The 16,170-nt window shown below is 36.2% G+C and overlaps 1 gene segment (V, D, J or C); it reads left to right on the forward strand.

Moving 5' to 3' along the window:
* Positions 1-4,682: 4,682 nt before the first annotated feature.
* LOC118243004 lies at positions 4,683-5,426 on the forward strand. The segment is given in 2 exon segments: positions 4,683-4,772; positions 4,909-5,426. Coding segments are annotated over 2 exon segments (396 nt in total).
* Positions 5,427-16,170: the final 10,744 nt, after the last annotated feature.

Consider the following 16,170-nt stretch of genomic DNA (forward strand, 5'->3'; position numbering starts at 1 on the left):
GGTTTCCATGGACACATTACAAAATCTTGTAGAAAGCCTTCCCAGAAGAGTGGATGCTATTACAGCTGCAAAGCAGTGACTTCATTTTATTGTCTGGATTTAGAATGGGATGTCATAAAAGTGGCTGTAGCTGTAATATGTAGGTGTCCCAATACTTTTGTCCATATAGTTTATATAAACACACACACACACAGGAAGGTAGTGACAGGGGCAAACACACATAGAAGGTAAATATGCAAATACAAGGTCCAAAGGCAATAAGGCTCTTTGTGTTACAAAATATTACTTTGCTTCAGAGCACATTGTGATTGCAGGACGCAATATCATAAAAACAGTTCCTTACATGAATACATTTCATCGGTCATAACAGTTTCCCCTGCAGAGAGCCTCATAAAAACACAAAGTAGAAAAACAGGAGGGTCTTTATTCATCATGGAGAGAGCACTCCTCATCCTCACCTTTGTATCAGGTATGTGAAGGTTCAAGAGGAAATACTCATAAACACATAATCATATAATCCATTGAAGGAAAATTGTTAGAACTGTAAAATATGATCTTTTAAATTTCATTTACAGGTATATTTTGTGAAGACCAAATTGGACCAAAAGAAGAAATCTTGAATATTGCATAGGAAGAGTCTGTAAAACTTAGCTGTACATATGAACCAAGCAGTGAATATGTTTATCTTTACTGGTACAGAAAACATCCTCACCAAGCATCTCAGTTTTTAGTGCGGAAAGGTGCTCGGTTAAGGAGTGGATCTGGGTCTGCCCCACCTGCTCGGTTCCAGTCAACAATAACCAGAACCTCCACTGAACTCACCATTACAAAACCAAACTTTGGCAGATTCAGCTCTTTACTACTGTGCTCTTAGAGTAGGGGCCCAGTGATGCAAAGTTTCTGAGAGGCTGTAGAAAACAATACTACACAATCTCCTTTGTATTTGTACATCAAACCACAGCTGGTTACAAACAAGGAAACCCATTACAAGCATGTGGTAACACAAAAAAACTACTTAATTCTAGTGTTCATTGATAGGTCAGGATTTTGATAGTTCCCAACTCACTCTCATTCTTAAGTTCCATGCGAAATGTTATTGATTATCTTCATATTGATATTCAGTATTGTTACTGCTATATCATCATTCAGCCAATGACAAAGTATTTAATAGAGTGATGCCAATTTTTTTTTTTGTTTGTTTGTTTTCTTAACTAAACTATATTTGCAGGAACAGTCTACAGTACAGTGGTGTTGTTAATATCCCAGTGCTGTGTATGGATGTGATGGATGTGTATGTGGAGTATATACATGAATGTGTATCTGGAGTATCTATATGGATGTCTATCTGGAGGTTTCCCACAGTGAGTGGATTTCATAACCTCTCTGTGTTCCAGTCCTCCCCTCTCCACACACGAATTTAATGTATGTGTGTGTTTGTTTGTTTGTTTGTGTGTTTGTGTGTGATCTCTCACACCAAACTCTTCTCCGTTAAATCAGCATTTGATTCAGAAGGTCACTTGCAGGTGCAGAGCAGTTTATATGAATGTTTTGAATGCACACTGGGGTGAGGTTTAATCTGAGTAAGTTGCAAGTACCATGTACCTTGGTATTTGCTTAAAATAGGAAGTAGCCTATGTTCAGTCCACAAATCATACCAATTTAATCATTTTGGTGAGGATTATTTAAATATTGTGATTACTTCCTGGTTTTGTGTACAATGGTACTCCTCTATCCTCCCACAGAGAAGTTGCTGTTGGCTACATTTTTTTACACTAGTCCAGAATGAGCAAACCAAACATTCACACTAAAGAATGCTTCTAGCACTTTTATGTTGAAGTCATTGCTTGGATGGAAGATGTGGTAGTTAAACTTTTTGCATTGTGAGAAGATTAAGAACCCCAATTTTGAAATATGAAAGATCATATTTAGTTGCCTGTTTTCTGATGGACAGGTAATTAACAAAGCAATCTAAATACAATTTTTTGTTTGGTAGCTTTAGCAAGAACATCTTCATGGGCATATCTGCCAACACAATTACCCATTTTCCAAATGTCAATGTCATATCCTCAGGTTTTTGAAAAACTGTAGTCTTGCTAGTGTGAAAAATATCTAATTGCTACCAGCATTGTAAGATTTTTAATCAAACTAGTTTACAGTTGGTGCACTAGTGAGGTGAAGAATGCAAAAAATTAAATCCAACTCAGCAGGCAATGAGAGTCAGCCAGGATGGTAGAGAAAAACAGATGAACTTCACAGACACCATTTGTATACAACAATGGAGCCTCAAGAACAACTTAATCCTTAAGTTAGAATTCTTCTTTAATCCTTCTTTTCTCCCCCCTCAGGGAGTTCCATCCTCCAGTGATGATTTTCTCTTATTTTATTATCTGGAGGAAGTGTCATTCCTCCAATCATGGTCCTCTTTCTTACCTTCTCATCTCTTATCAACTCCCCCTTTCTTGAAAACAAACCTCATAGTGTATTAATATCTGTTTGATCATCACTTTTCTCTTGTCATTATTTATAATTAAATTTAGGCCCAGGCCCTATATTGGGCATAGCAGATTTGAGCCTATGTGAGTGTGCTGTTGTGGGGTGTGTGTGTGTGTGTGTGTGAGAGAGAGAGAGAGAGAGAGAGAGAGAGAGAGAGAGAGAGAGAGAGAGAGAGAGAGAGAGAGAGAGAGAGAGAGAGAGAGAGAGAGAGAGTGAGTGAGTGAGTGAGTGAGTGAGTGAGCATGAGTGCATATAATGTTCTACTGTATCTGTTTTCCTGATTTAGGCCTCAGGACTAGCAGAGTTATTGCATAGAACTTAAGCCTTAGGCCCTGGGCCTCTTTTCATATTTATATTTGATATTTCCCTTTCTTGGAAAAAAAAAGCTAATTGTGTATTAATATTAATCATCACTGCTTAATCTTCTTAATCATCACTATTTGTCCTATAATTATTTAAGATCCAAGTAATTAAATTTAGGCCCAGGCCCTCTATTGGGCCTAGCAGATTTGAACCTATGTGTGTGTGTGTGTGTGCGTGTGTGTGTGTGCTTGAGAAAGAGAGACAGAGAAGATAGTGGATAATGAAGATAACCACCAAAACCATTTGACAAAATACACCAGTCCTCAATAAATGATTTAATTTATTATTAACAATATTCACAATAAACCATTATTGCACCAGGCAATGTAGTCTGATAACAAGCCTTTTTTGCCAAGCAACACAACAACAAGGTGACGCTTTGAGGCAAATAGGATGTGGGGAAGAGGCACGACAGACATTTATCAAACAGACATTTATTGTTTATACACTTGCGATACGTTTAACACAACACGCTCGACTTATATATATTTCAAACACCAGCAACGCATACTACAACACAGGAGACATATATACACACAAAACAATTACACATAATTCAGAACAGGTGGACGACATGAGAGGGCCTGGCAACAGACGAACACATGAAGACGTTTCAGGAGAGGGAGGGGCCATAACGTGACAAACAAAGATTAGTCTATTCAATGAAGGACTGCATTAATCCATAATCCATTTATTGTGGCAGTGAGTTTTGCAAATACTGAGAATGGCTTCCAACATAGCCCAGTCAATCAGCCTTTCTGACTGAACTATTTGTTTATAGCATCCAAGAACAATTAATTTTTAGTTTATTATTTATTTTAGAACATGTATCAAGTTTTCAGGCATCATGAAGTTACTTTAGTGATGAATATCATATATTTTGAGTGTGAATGAGGGCCATATTCACATCCTGACCATATGCTTTAGTTTTTGGTAGACAAAAAATAGTCACGTTATCGAAATGGTAACTTTCATGAGTTAAGAATGATTAATCATTAATAAATTAGTTAAAAACAGGGCATTTCCTTGTTAATCAGGGTGGTGCTCCAATGAACCATATCAACTGTGATTTATTAAAGTGTTAAAACCGCTACATATGGTTCAACTATAGTGTACATCGCATATACATACAAATCAACCAAACACTGCAGAATCTCTAGAAGATAATGTGTATATTCAGATTAATCTGAATTACAAACCCTGGTTCTCCAGTGAGTTCAGGAAACCAGATACAGCCAAAGAAGAGAGATGCAGGAGTGGTGACCTCAGTGGATACAAAAAGACCAACTATACACTCAATAAGCCAGTGAGGACTGATAAACATAAATACAGAAAACACTGGAACAGCAGGCATGTGTCCTGTACTTAGGGATTGTTTAATCTACTGTATAGATATGTGTATATTTTATTAATAACATTATGTTCAGTTTATAGCATGTGCTGCCATGTTGTCTGTATTTATCATACTTGCACTGTCTGCTGCAATTTTGTATCAAATGTCATATAAACCTATTTTTCATTCTGTAATCATTTCAACACCTCTGGTGAGACAGACTGACACATTTGTATTCAACAGTATTTTAGCACATATGCAGAGCTTCTATGTGTTTTCATGATTTCCTAATTACCAGTTCAGTGTTCAATTGTTTGTGGTGGAATTAGTTGATACTATAATTACTGTTCTGTGCTGTGTGAAAATAATGATACAGACCAGTCTTTGTCAGTGTTTGCTCGTGATACAGATTAATTCTGTAAACCCTCCAGAAGAGGGCAGAGTTCATCTAGAAACTGCAGGTGATGTAACACTGGGTCGGTCTAAGGGAAGCTGAAGAAAAGAAGATACTGTAGCAGAAACCGAATCTGCAGATCAGTCATGGCATATATTGGTGGACAATGGGTTCTGTTTCTCATTTTAGGTAAGATGCACATGATTACTGGACATTCTACTGAACATCCTGGGGAAAGGTTCAAATAATAAAGAAGGGTTTACACTTACTAAATCGAACTAGTCCTAAATTGCACTAAATTGCTCTTGTCTTTCACTCTTTTCAGCAGGTTATAGTTCTGGAGAAGGAATAGAACCAGTGTCTTCTACTGTAAACGTCCTACAAGGAAATCCTGTTACCCTCTCCTGCCGGTACAATGGATCGTCTACAACTGATTATCTGCTGTGGTATCGTCAGTATTCCAGATCCAGACCACAGTTTCTATACTTGGTTGATGAAGCTAAATTTGAACAAAAAGCTGAACCACCAGTACCAGGAATGTCTGCAGTAGTAAATGAGGACAAAAATTGTGTGGATCTGAAAATCTCCTCTGCTGCAGTATCAGACTCTGCACTGTACTACTGTGCCCTGCAGCCCACAGTGACAGGAAAACATCATTCACTGTACAAAAACCTGTAGAAATAAACTTCATTGTGGATGTCTCTGGAGATGTGAATAGATAGATGTGTATGCTTTACTTTAATGCAAGAAGAAATGTAAAGCCATTGAATGAAGAGAACTAAAGTTTTTCTAAAAAACCAAAAACAAAACTTGTTTGTCAAATCTCAATGTAGACATAATACATAATAGGACTAAAAATGTCAAACTTACAGATACCACAAATAATGTATTCAGATATTTTAATTATTAAAAAATATATATATATATTCCATGAGTTTGCATCTATTTGTTTTTATTCCCTGAGAATTTGAAATTCTTAGAAATTGTAAGTAAGCCACTTGCCATAAGGTGGCAGCACTCTGTAGGTATCTGCATATCTTATAGTGCCAAAAAATGAAGTTTTAAATCAGGATTGTATCAGAAGAGAATGGTGGTGAGATTAATTAATTTATTGTTTTTTCTAAAACAATGAAAATGTATATGATGCTCACACTTCACTACAAACATTTTGGTAATAATGCAATGACATTAGTTTTCTTTTCTGCTGAAGAGCAACTAATATATATTGTTATTTAATTTGTAACAAGCGTGAATGAAGATTCTGTATACACACACAGACACACACACACACACGTTACACACACATGAATGGGCATACATTTCATGGACACATACCTAAATCTTGTAGAAAGCCTTCCCAGAAGAGTGGATACTGTTACAGTTGCGAAGCAGTGACCAACTCTATATTAATAGCTATAGATTTAAGATGGGATGTCATAAAAGTAGCTGTTGCTGTAATCTGTATTTGTCCCAGATCTTTTATCCATATAGTCTATAAAAATGCACACACAGTAAGGTAGTGACAGGGACAACCACACATAGAAGGTAAATGTGCAAATATGAGGCACAAAAGCCAATAAGGCGCTCTTTGAGGCTTTCTTTGAGAGCCTCACAAAAACACAAAACAGGAGTCTTTATTCATCATGGATAGAGCACTGCTCATCATCACCTTATCAGGTATGTGATGATTAAAGAAGGAACACATAATAATATAATCCATTCAAGGAAAATTGTTCGAAAAACTGTAAGATATAATCTTTTAAATTACATTTAAAGGTATATTTTGTGAAGACCACATTTTTTTATGATGTCATCATTCTTACAGGGAGACTTTTTTGAGAAAGATAAATTGATTCCAGCAGCTTTTTTCCTTAATTAAAACTATACTCTGTGAACAGTCTACAGTGATATTGTTAATATTGCTGTTCCATATTCTCCATGAAGTTTCATATGCTATAAGAATGTATATCTGAAGGCTTCTGAAAAAAGCTTGAATTTAAGTGCAAATTATTATCAGAGGTGCTTTACAGAGGTACATTGATTTGTTTTAGTGTATTATTAGCTTTTGTCATTCTAAATTTAATAATGATGATATCATACTTTTGAGTTAGGATGTGGGTTACCTGCTATTCCTAACTGGGAACAAATGGATCTTGGGAGAAACATATTGTGATTATCAGTGTGAGGTGGTGTAAGGGTGGAGCTCTCTACCTCACTAGAAAACTACATGAATCCCTTTCAGCTTTGGCTTTCACTCACTCCATCATCATGCTGCTCTTTGCACTTTCTCTCCTACTGACACTTTTTTGTGAGTTTACCCATCATTTGACTTACATTTATGTGTATTTATTATGTGCATATACACATTTGTATCTTTCTTTTAACACAATACACGTACAGAAATCAAGAAATAATTCAATATAAATTTCAATGAATTTGTGTGAAATTTAAATGAATTCTGATTTGTGTGACAATTTTGCTGAATGTTGATTTAAAAGAGTTCAAAATATTTTTTCTCTTTCTCTTTTTATTTTACCCAGGGGAGATCTCAACACAGAAAATCGATCCACTAGAAACAGTAAAACGTGTCTCAGAGGGTGATCCTGTTACTCTCTCCTGCAAGTACAGTGTCAGTGGTACTAATTATGCTCTTCAGTGGTATGTCCAATATTCCAGATCTAGACCAGAGTTTATAGATTACATCTTCCTAAGTCAAATTGACAAAGACTCTGTTCTTCCTGGTATGTCTGTAAACCTTGATAAAAACCAAAGCCGTGTGGATCTGCTGATCTCCTTTGCTACAATATCAAACTCCGCAATGTACTACTGTGCCCTGGCGCCCACAGTAACAGGAAACCCAGCAATGCTGTACAAAAAACCTCCCACCATGAAGGTATGATTATATGTTCATAAATTAAAGCTCTGTAGTTGTTGGGTCATCATATAGTTCCTTAGAGAATTTCAAAGAGATGTCATAAATAACACAAAATCTGAATCATAAATCTAAAGCTTTGGTATTTGTTAGATCATTTTTCCTTACACTATTGCTGATTTCCTTGCAGATGTGATTTTATTGTAGTCACTCCATAACTATTGTGCTACTCTTTTCCCTGATTTTATTTACCTTTCTGTTCAAAAGAAAATATGTCTGCATGACATCATGTTCAGATATGTAGGTCTTACATTAATATAATCATGAAAATTATTGGCAGATCTAATAAATATTTTGATAAAATATTTTAAAATAGGTGTCTGGGAAGCTTTGTAATTTAACCTATAATGCTTTTGTTTACCTCTATCACAATTGCAATATACACCAAGAGCAAAAGACTTTACTCTGAGTCACAGAAGAAAGACACACACCATAAACATTTATAGCACATAAAAGCAAATCTAGTGTGTGCACTTAGTAGACTCCATGTGCATGCTGATAAAGTAAGAAGGTAAATGGCTTTGCTGTTAAACATAATAATCTGATAATATCCTAAATGAGTCTTGTATAAGCCGAGAAGTAACAAGCCATTTAAAGAACAAATCACATAGACTCTGATGAGTTTCACCTCCCTCAGGAAATGACATCATTCGATAACTGTTATGTTTTCTGAAATATCTTTTATTGAATAAGAACTCATGAAAGATGCTTAGCAACATTTATATGATTTTTCTGTCTTTGACCCAAGGTAAGTATATCAAGCAAGGTTATTAAAATTGCATTCTGAAAATAAGATAATGCAATGACTTACTTTTAATAATAATTACAGTGGCTGTACTCGGATTGTCAGTGGACCAGAGTGAACCCTCCTTGACAAAGTTAGAAGGCAAAACAGTGTTTATCAGCTGCAAAGTCGCAGGTCTGTCCGGGAGTGATTATGTCCACTGGTACCAAAAGAAAGACGGTGAACCTTTCACTAGAATACTGTACATTAAGGGAGATGGTACCGGCCTCACCACTGAGCCCAACCATCCAGACTCAAAGGACTTCACAGTAAACACAGAGAGACAATCCAGTGATTATCAGTTAAAAGTGTATCCAGCGAGGAAGAGTCATTCGGCAGTTTATTACTGCATCTGCTGGGACACAAGCAGCCACAGTGACAGAAATTATTCACATCCTGTACGGAAACTCGCACACTATTAAACCATGTTAACAGATGTTAACAGAAAAGTTTAAGGAAGGAAAATACAACTACACACACACACACACACACACACACACACACATTCTTATGTTTATTTATGTATTTATGTTTTATTACATGATCATGAACCATCTAAATGCACTGCTCACTGAGCTGCATCCCCAGGATACACACAGTCAGTGACAAATGATAATGTACTACTTTCAACAAAAATGTACCGGATAATCACCAATGCCAAACACACATTTGCAATTGCAGATCAACATGGTAATACAATATCAATTTTAGACAAAATTTACATAATAGGTGTAATTTTGTGATTGCTTTCACAGCAAATGGACCATCAAACATTCTGGATTAGTTTTGTTTTATTGTGTTTGTGGGAAAACCACATGTTGTACTTTAAGATCAATAAGTAAATCAGTGTTGCTATGTGTTTGCTAACATTTGCTATGCTGCTCTAACTTTTTCGCTATGACCAACCACACAACCACACACAGCTCAAACATCACTATGAATTGAATTATTGCATACTATGTATTGAACATGTTGAGTGTCTCTGCTTCCGAATGGACAATGTCAGTAGGTTTTGGATTTAGTTTTATCATAAGCATGAAATGTGTGACACAATGTGTAACGTCACAGAATGACCATCAATTTAACATGCAGGTCACGCTTTTTTGGGAGCTTCGACCACTTCAGGAAATGACATTGTTTAAAAGCTTGAAGACCTTTTTTCTTTTTGCAACAGAGAGCACAGAGTTTAATTTAAGATGAGTGTGTAAAGCAGAGAAATTCATTAAAAATATTTTGCATATAACTAAAAAAGATACTTATATACATGGGTCTTCTCTCTTTGACAAAAGGTAAGTGCTATGTCAAGCAGGAACTTTAAAGATCTTTTAAACATCAGGATCTTTCACCAAATAACTAAGAATTACAGTGACTTATTTTGTTTGTTATTCATAGTGACTGTACTAGGAGAGAATGTAGAATAAAACGAGCTCTCCTTTACTGAGGCAGAAGGCAAAACTGCTGCAAAGTAACTGTTAAATTGAGTTATATTCATTGGTACCAAAAAAAAGAGATGGTGAATCTTTTAAAAGGATCCTATACACTACTAGTACTGGCTGCTGTACTCATGATCACCCCGAGGCTGCAGACTTTAGTGTACCCAAAAGCTGCTATGATCTGAAGGTGGACACAGTGAAGAACAGTCCTTCAGCAGTTTATTACTGTGCCTGCTGTGACACAAGAAGCCAAAATGAGAGTAATTATTCACATCCTGTACAGAAACACTCACACTATTAACCCATAAGCCCCAGACAGCAATGGCTCAAAAGGACATTTATGCTTTTGTATGTGAACAGTGAATGTTAAAAGGCTTATCAACTATGACAAAGAAAGGAGGTAGGATATACTTTGCAGTAAGCAAATCTAGACGTCATATTTCACAGAAAGTTGATTTAATCTGCAAATGAAGAGGATGTCCCAAATCTTTTGTTCAGGCAGTTTAGTTTTAGCAATAAGGAAAGGAATGGCTTTTTAATTCTATAAAATCAGTGGTTTTACGAACCTTTAAAAAACTATGTGACTCGTGGGAGGAGAGCGTTCCGTAACAGATGGGAGTGTTAGGAGGCTGCAGGTTACTCTTCACCAGTTTAGAAGGAATCATACATGTGAGAGAGCCATGCCTCTGTTAATACTAACTGACTGTGTAGTGCAGCAACCTGGTAATACTTATTCTTTAAAAAATAACAATACCTTTTTTAAAGAAAGAAACAAACAAAAACTAAAAATAAAATAAACTGGACTAAACCACATTAAACAAAATAAGTCACAACACAGCAAAATATTGCCCTCTGGTGTCAGATAGTGGAAACCTCGACAAATATGGACTTTCAGGACCCACTGCGGCACCCACTGTGATGACGTCATGGGGCAAGGGCGCACAGCCACAATCATCACCTGATTAACAATCAGTAAATACTAATACTGACCTGCATTAGCCATAATGTCTTACTGTGTCCTCTTACCTACTATCACTAATACTTCTCTTTCTACTAGTCCTTCAACTAATAACAAATGCTATTATTTTTTGTTCACTAACAAATACAGTTCTGTCTATTAAAATGGTGAGTCTCTGCCCATTTACATTTAGCCATTTATCAATACAACCAGTCTATCCTACTGTAAATGTCCTGCAGGGAAATCCTGTTACCCTCTCCTGCCTGTACAATGGATCCACATCAACGGATTCTCTGCTGTGGTATCGTCAGTACTCCAGATCCAGTCCACAGTTTGTTTACCTGGTTGGTGTAGCTAAATTTGAACAAAAAGCTGAACCCCTAGTACCAGGAGTGTCTGCAGTAGTAAATGAAAAGAAAAATCGTGTGGATCTGCTGCAGTATCAGACTGTGTTCTGTTTTACTGTGCCCTGCAGCTCACAGTGACAGGAAACGTAATCTGTGCAAAAACCTCTGGATGAGTTAAACAACAGTCTCAACAAAATTTTAACAAGAAAAGTTGTCATATATTGTGTGATACGTTACATGAAAATATTCTTATATAACCAGTTTGTTCAATTAATTAAGTGTTTGAATATTTAAGATTCAGTTTAATAAATGTTTCAATTTTACTGGTTTTAATTATTACATCCTTCACGGAAAGTTCACCATTTAACCAACAAGCACTCTGCACTGAAGCAACAGACACTTAACATTGTTTTAAGAAGCAGGAATATTGCTGCAGTAAAGGCATCATGTTGAACACTTTTCCACCAGTCCTGTCCTGACTAATCCGAACACAATGGAATAAATGAAAATAAAACATGTTTGTTTGTTACAAGCCATTGGATGTGTGTGATTCTGTAGAGCTGTTTTTGTCAAACACACACACACACACACACACACACACACACACACACACACACACACACACACACACGTTACTGGCAGCAGCTGTGCATTATCATCTGACAGTTGAAACATATAACAGCTTTAAAATATTGTCCATTGTTCTTCAGAATTATTTTAATGAATAACACTGTCATTTTTAAACAGCTTCCAAATCTTTGCCAAAGAGTTTTTATAATGTCAAAGTTTTATAATGTATATTATTACAGTACCATGTGCTCCATTCATTTAAAAAGCTGAGAGTAAATTTAATCAAATACTTCTATATAAATATTTGTGGATAAATTGGCAAAAACTCTCATGCACACATTCCAAAATCTTGTAGAAATCCTTCCCAGAAGAATGGATGCTGTTACAGGTGCAAAGCAGGGACAAACTCCTTATTAATATGTATAGATTTAGAATGGGATGTCATAAAAGTGGCTGTAGTTGTAACATGTAGGCGTCCCAATACATTTGTCCATATAGTATATATAAAAACACAAACACACACACACACACACACAGGAAAGTAGTGACAGGGACAAACACACACATAGAAGGTAAGTATGCAAATTTGAGGCTCAAGAGCCAATAAGACGCTCTTTGTGTTACAAAATACTTCTCTACTTCAAAGCATATTGTGACTACAGGACATTATATCCTTACATGAGTAGATTTCCTCAGTCATTACAGTTTCCACTGCAGAGAACCTCATAAAAACACAAAGTAGAAAAACAGGAGGGTCTTTATTCATCATGGAGAGAGCACTCCTCATCCTCACCTTAGTATCAGGTATGTGAAGGTTCAAGAGGAAATACTCATAAACACAATCATATAATCCATTGAAGGAAAATTGTTAGAACTGTAAAATATGATCTTTTAAATTTCATTTACAGGTATATTTTGTGAAGACCAAATTGGACCAAAAGAAGAAATCTTGAATATTGCAGAGCAAGAGTCTGTAACGTTCAGCTGTTCATATGAATCAAGCAGTGAATATGTTGAACTTTACTGGTACAGAGAACATCCTCACCAAGCACCTCAGTTTTTAGTGCGGAAAGGTGCTCGGTCACGGAGTGGATCTGGATCTTCCCCACCTGCTCGGTTCCAGTCAACAACTTCCAGAACCTCCACTGAACTCAGTATTACAAATGCAACTTTGACAGATTCAGCTCTTTACTACTGTGCTCTTAGTGATGGCCCAGTGATGCAAAGTCTCTGAGAGGCTGTACAAAAACAAAACTAGATAATTCCCTTTGTATTTGTACATCAAACCACAGCTGGTTACAAACAAGGAAACCCACTACAAGCATGTGGTAGCACCTGCAAGAATTGAAAAAAAAAAAAAAACTACTTAATTCTAGTTTTCATTGATAGGTCAGGATTTTGATAGTTCCCAACTCATTCTCATTATGAAGTTCCATACCAAATCTTATTATCTTTTATAATATTGATATTGCATTTTGTTACTGCTATGCCATCATTCCTTATTGGGAGACTTTCAGCCAATTATATAGTGATTGATAAAGTGATGCGAACAGCTCATATTTTTTTTTCTTAAATAAACTATATTCTGTGCATGAACAGTCTACAGTACAGTGGTGTTGTTAATATCCCTGTGCTGTACCAGAATTCTACATGCATGTGTATCTGGAGGTTTCTGCTGTAATGTCAGACTGCACTCTATCAGCCCATAGTGAGAGGAAATCATAAACTCTCTGTGTTTCAGTCCTCCTCTCTCCACACACCAATTTAATCTGTGTGTGTCTGTGTGTGTCTTGAGCTGCCTGTTGTGCTGCTGCTGTAAGATCCTGATGGGATCTGTTCCTCTGCCACTCAGATTTTTAATGTTGCAATTTGGAAGAGGCCAATAGATTTCTTATTCCTTTTTCCCCCAGGGCGGATTTCTACACAGACAACTGAACCACTAGAGACTGAAAAGCACATATCAGAGGGATCCTATTACTTGCTCCTGCAAGTACAGTGTCAGTGGATATTATGATCCTCTTCAGTGGTATTGCCAGTATTCTAGATCCAGACCAGAGTTTATACTTTCTATCTATCCAAGTCAATCTAGCCAAAAGTCTGATCTTCCTCTATGTCCGCAAAGGTGGATAAACACAAAGGCCATGTGGATCTGCTGATCTCCTCTGCTGTATTATCAGACTCTGTACTCTACTACTGTGCTAGAACTACTGTGCTATAATTACAGGTTCTAGAGAGTTATAGTTCTAGTTTCCTGTCCTACAAAGAAATCCATCTCTGCTACCATCTCTTGACATGCAATCCTGTTAACATCCTGTTACGTGAATGTATTCTCAACCAATTTTTTAAATTCATACAGTGCTTGGATATTTAAGATTCAGTTTCATGACATATTTCACTTTTAAAGTTTTAATTGTTACATCCTTCATGGAAAGTCCAACATTTAAACCACCAAGCACTCTGCACTGAAGCACCAGACACTTAAGATGGTTTTTAGGAAAGCTGGTAGCAGGAATATTGCTGCAGTAAAGACTTCATTTAAGAAACTTATATCATTTCTGTCCTGATGAGTCCTGTCATCCTGGCATCATGATTCAGGATTATTTGGATTTATGATCCCAACAGATTCATTTAGTGAAAACCAACAAATCTGTTGTTATAAATTCAACCAAACATCACTGAATGAATGTAAAAGCAGGCAGGTTAGTTTGTTACTGTGAAAGTCAATGGAAGTGTATGATTCTCTAGAGCTACATTTCGCCAACCTCAAATCACACAGACAAAGGTAGGGGGTGCCTTTACATGTCTCCAGAACAGAACATCTGACATTTTGATGTTAGGTGAAGACCATGACAGACTCTTGGACTTTCTAATTGAAACTGGTGTTTTTTTCATTATAATTTAGAATGTATTATGATTTTAAGTATTATGGGTTTCAGGCACAATGTCATTGTTAGCATTTGACAAGTGGCTTTTATAACTTTATAACTTTTTTTTTTTTTTTTTGTAAGTAATACTTAATAAATACATTCAAATGATTTTGCCAGACAAATAACCTTGCCAATCCAAAGTGTGGTGAACATGATGAGATCTTTAAGTAGTAGCCCTATGATTTGCCAAGCTGATCTTTAGCACACAGTAGTGTTCATGTGTTCAGAAGATGAAGAAAGGTCTTATATGTGACAAGCAATAGCTTGCTGTATGCAATAGACTCCTATTACAAGTTCACTGTAGTTGAAGTAAAGGATATGACTACTTTACGTGTACGTAATATGCAAAAGTATGCACTAATGACGCACCAATGAGAACTTGGGGTTCTTTTAATGTGAAAGACCTTTTAATATAGCTATGAATTCATTAAAACATATCTAGTGGCTCACTATATTTGTGTAATTTTTTCCTACCCCATTTAATATGTTTACACACAATCACACCCATTTAGTATTTTTAGTGAGGAATATTTGAAGATTTTGTTCAATTCCTGGTTTGGAGGAATAGACACACCCAGTATTTGTAAATCACGCTGTGTCATTGATGCAAAGCACCAGTGCAATGTTATTAAAAGGATCATCATTACAGCCACTGTTTAAACACACTGCTCTTATGATCAGATTCACAATGGAAACACACTTTCTCAAGATTTGCATTATGACATCAGGTACTGACTAAGAATTTATTTGAAAACACTGATTCTAGTTTATTATATTTATTAAATATTTCTTACAGGTGTGTTTACAAGTAACCCTCTTCCAAATGTCAATGTTAAAAAATATGCCATTGCTACCAGAATTGTAAGATTTTTAATCAAAGTAGTTTCATATTGTATCATAGTACATAAATACATACTAAATAAAAGTAAACTCACAACCTTGTATAAGCCTGTCAGTGATTAGGCTTGTCTGTGGTCCTCAAGTCTGCCAATTGCTTGTCTGTGATCCTTAATTCTGCCAAGTGCAACACAGGAGCCACCAGAAAAACTTAAAGGCTCCATAACAGAAATTAAACACAGGCAATGATACATAATAATTCACGTTGAAAGTGCATAGTGCACTGTATGCATCTGTTGTCTGAGCTACTACAGAAAGTAAAAAACAAATTATCTAGATCATTCAAATGTATTTATAATTTCACATTAAATCATTAAACATGAGTGAGTGACTTAAGCCTTCCCCTGCACCATAATAAACTGACAATTCATCAAATATAAATCAATTTTAAAAGGAAGTAAAACCTTTCACCACTTTCATATGGAGGTCAGTTTGATATTTGTGTGATTTGACAGGATACAGAGCAACTGCTGAGCATCAGAAATGCAGATCATAGAGGGCGATGAGCCCAAGAACAGGAGCACTTCAAATGATCTTCAGGAGAATCAGCAGAGTTCCAGAACTACGTTTCTCCTTTACATTTTCCCATATGAATTAATGAAGGGTGCTCCAGTACCTCTCCATCAGAGATTAACTACAGTGGAACATTTAACATTATGTTCCAATTAGGGGCATAATGATATAAATTAAATGGTGATTATATCGCACTTCTGAGTTAGGATGTGGGTTCACTAATATT

Source organism: Electrophorus electricus, chromosome 18 (assembly GCF_013358815.1).
Source record: "Electrophorus electricus isolate fEleEle1 chromosome 18, fEleEle1.pri, whole genome shotgun sequence".
NCBI classification, from domain to species: domain Eukaryota; kingdom Metazoa; phylum Chordata; class Actinopteri; order Gymnotiformes; family Gymnotidae; genus Electrophorus; species Electrophorus electricus.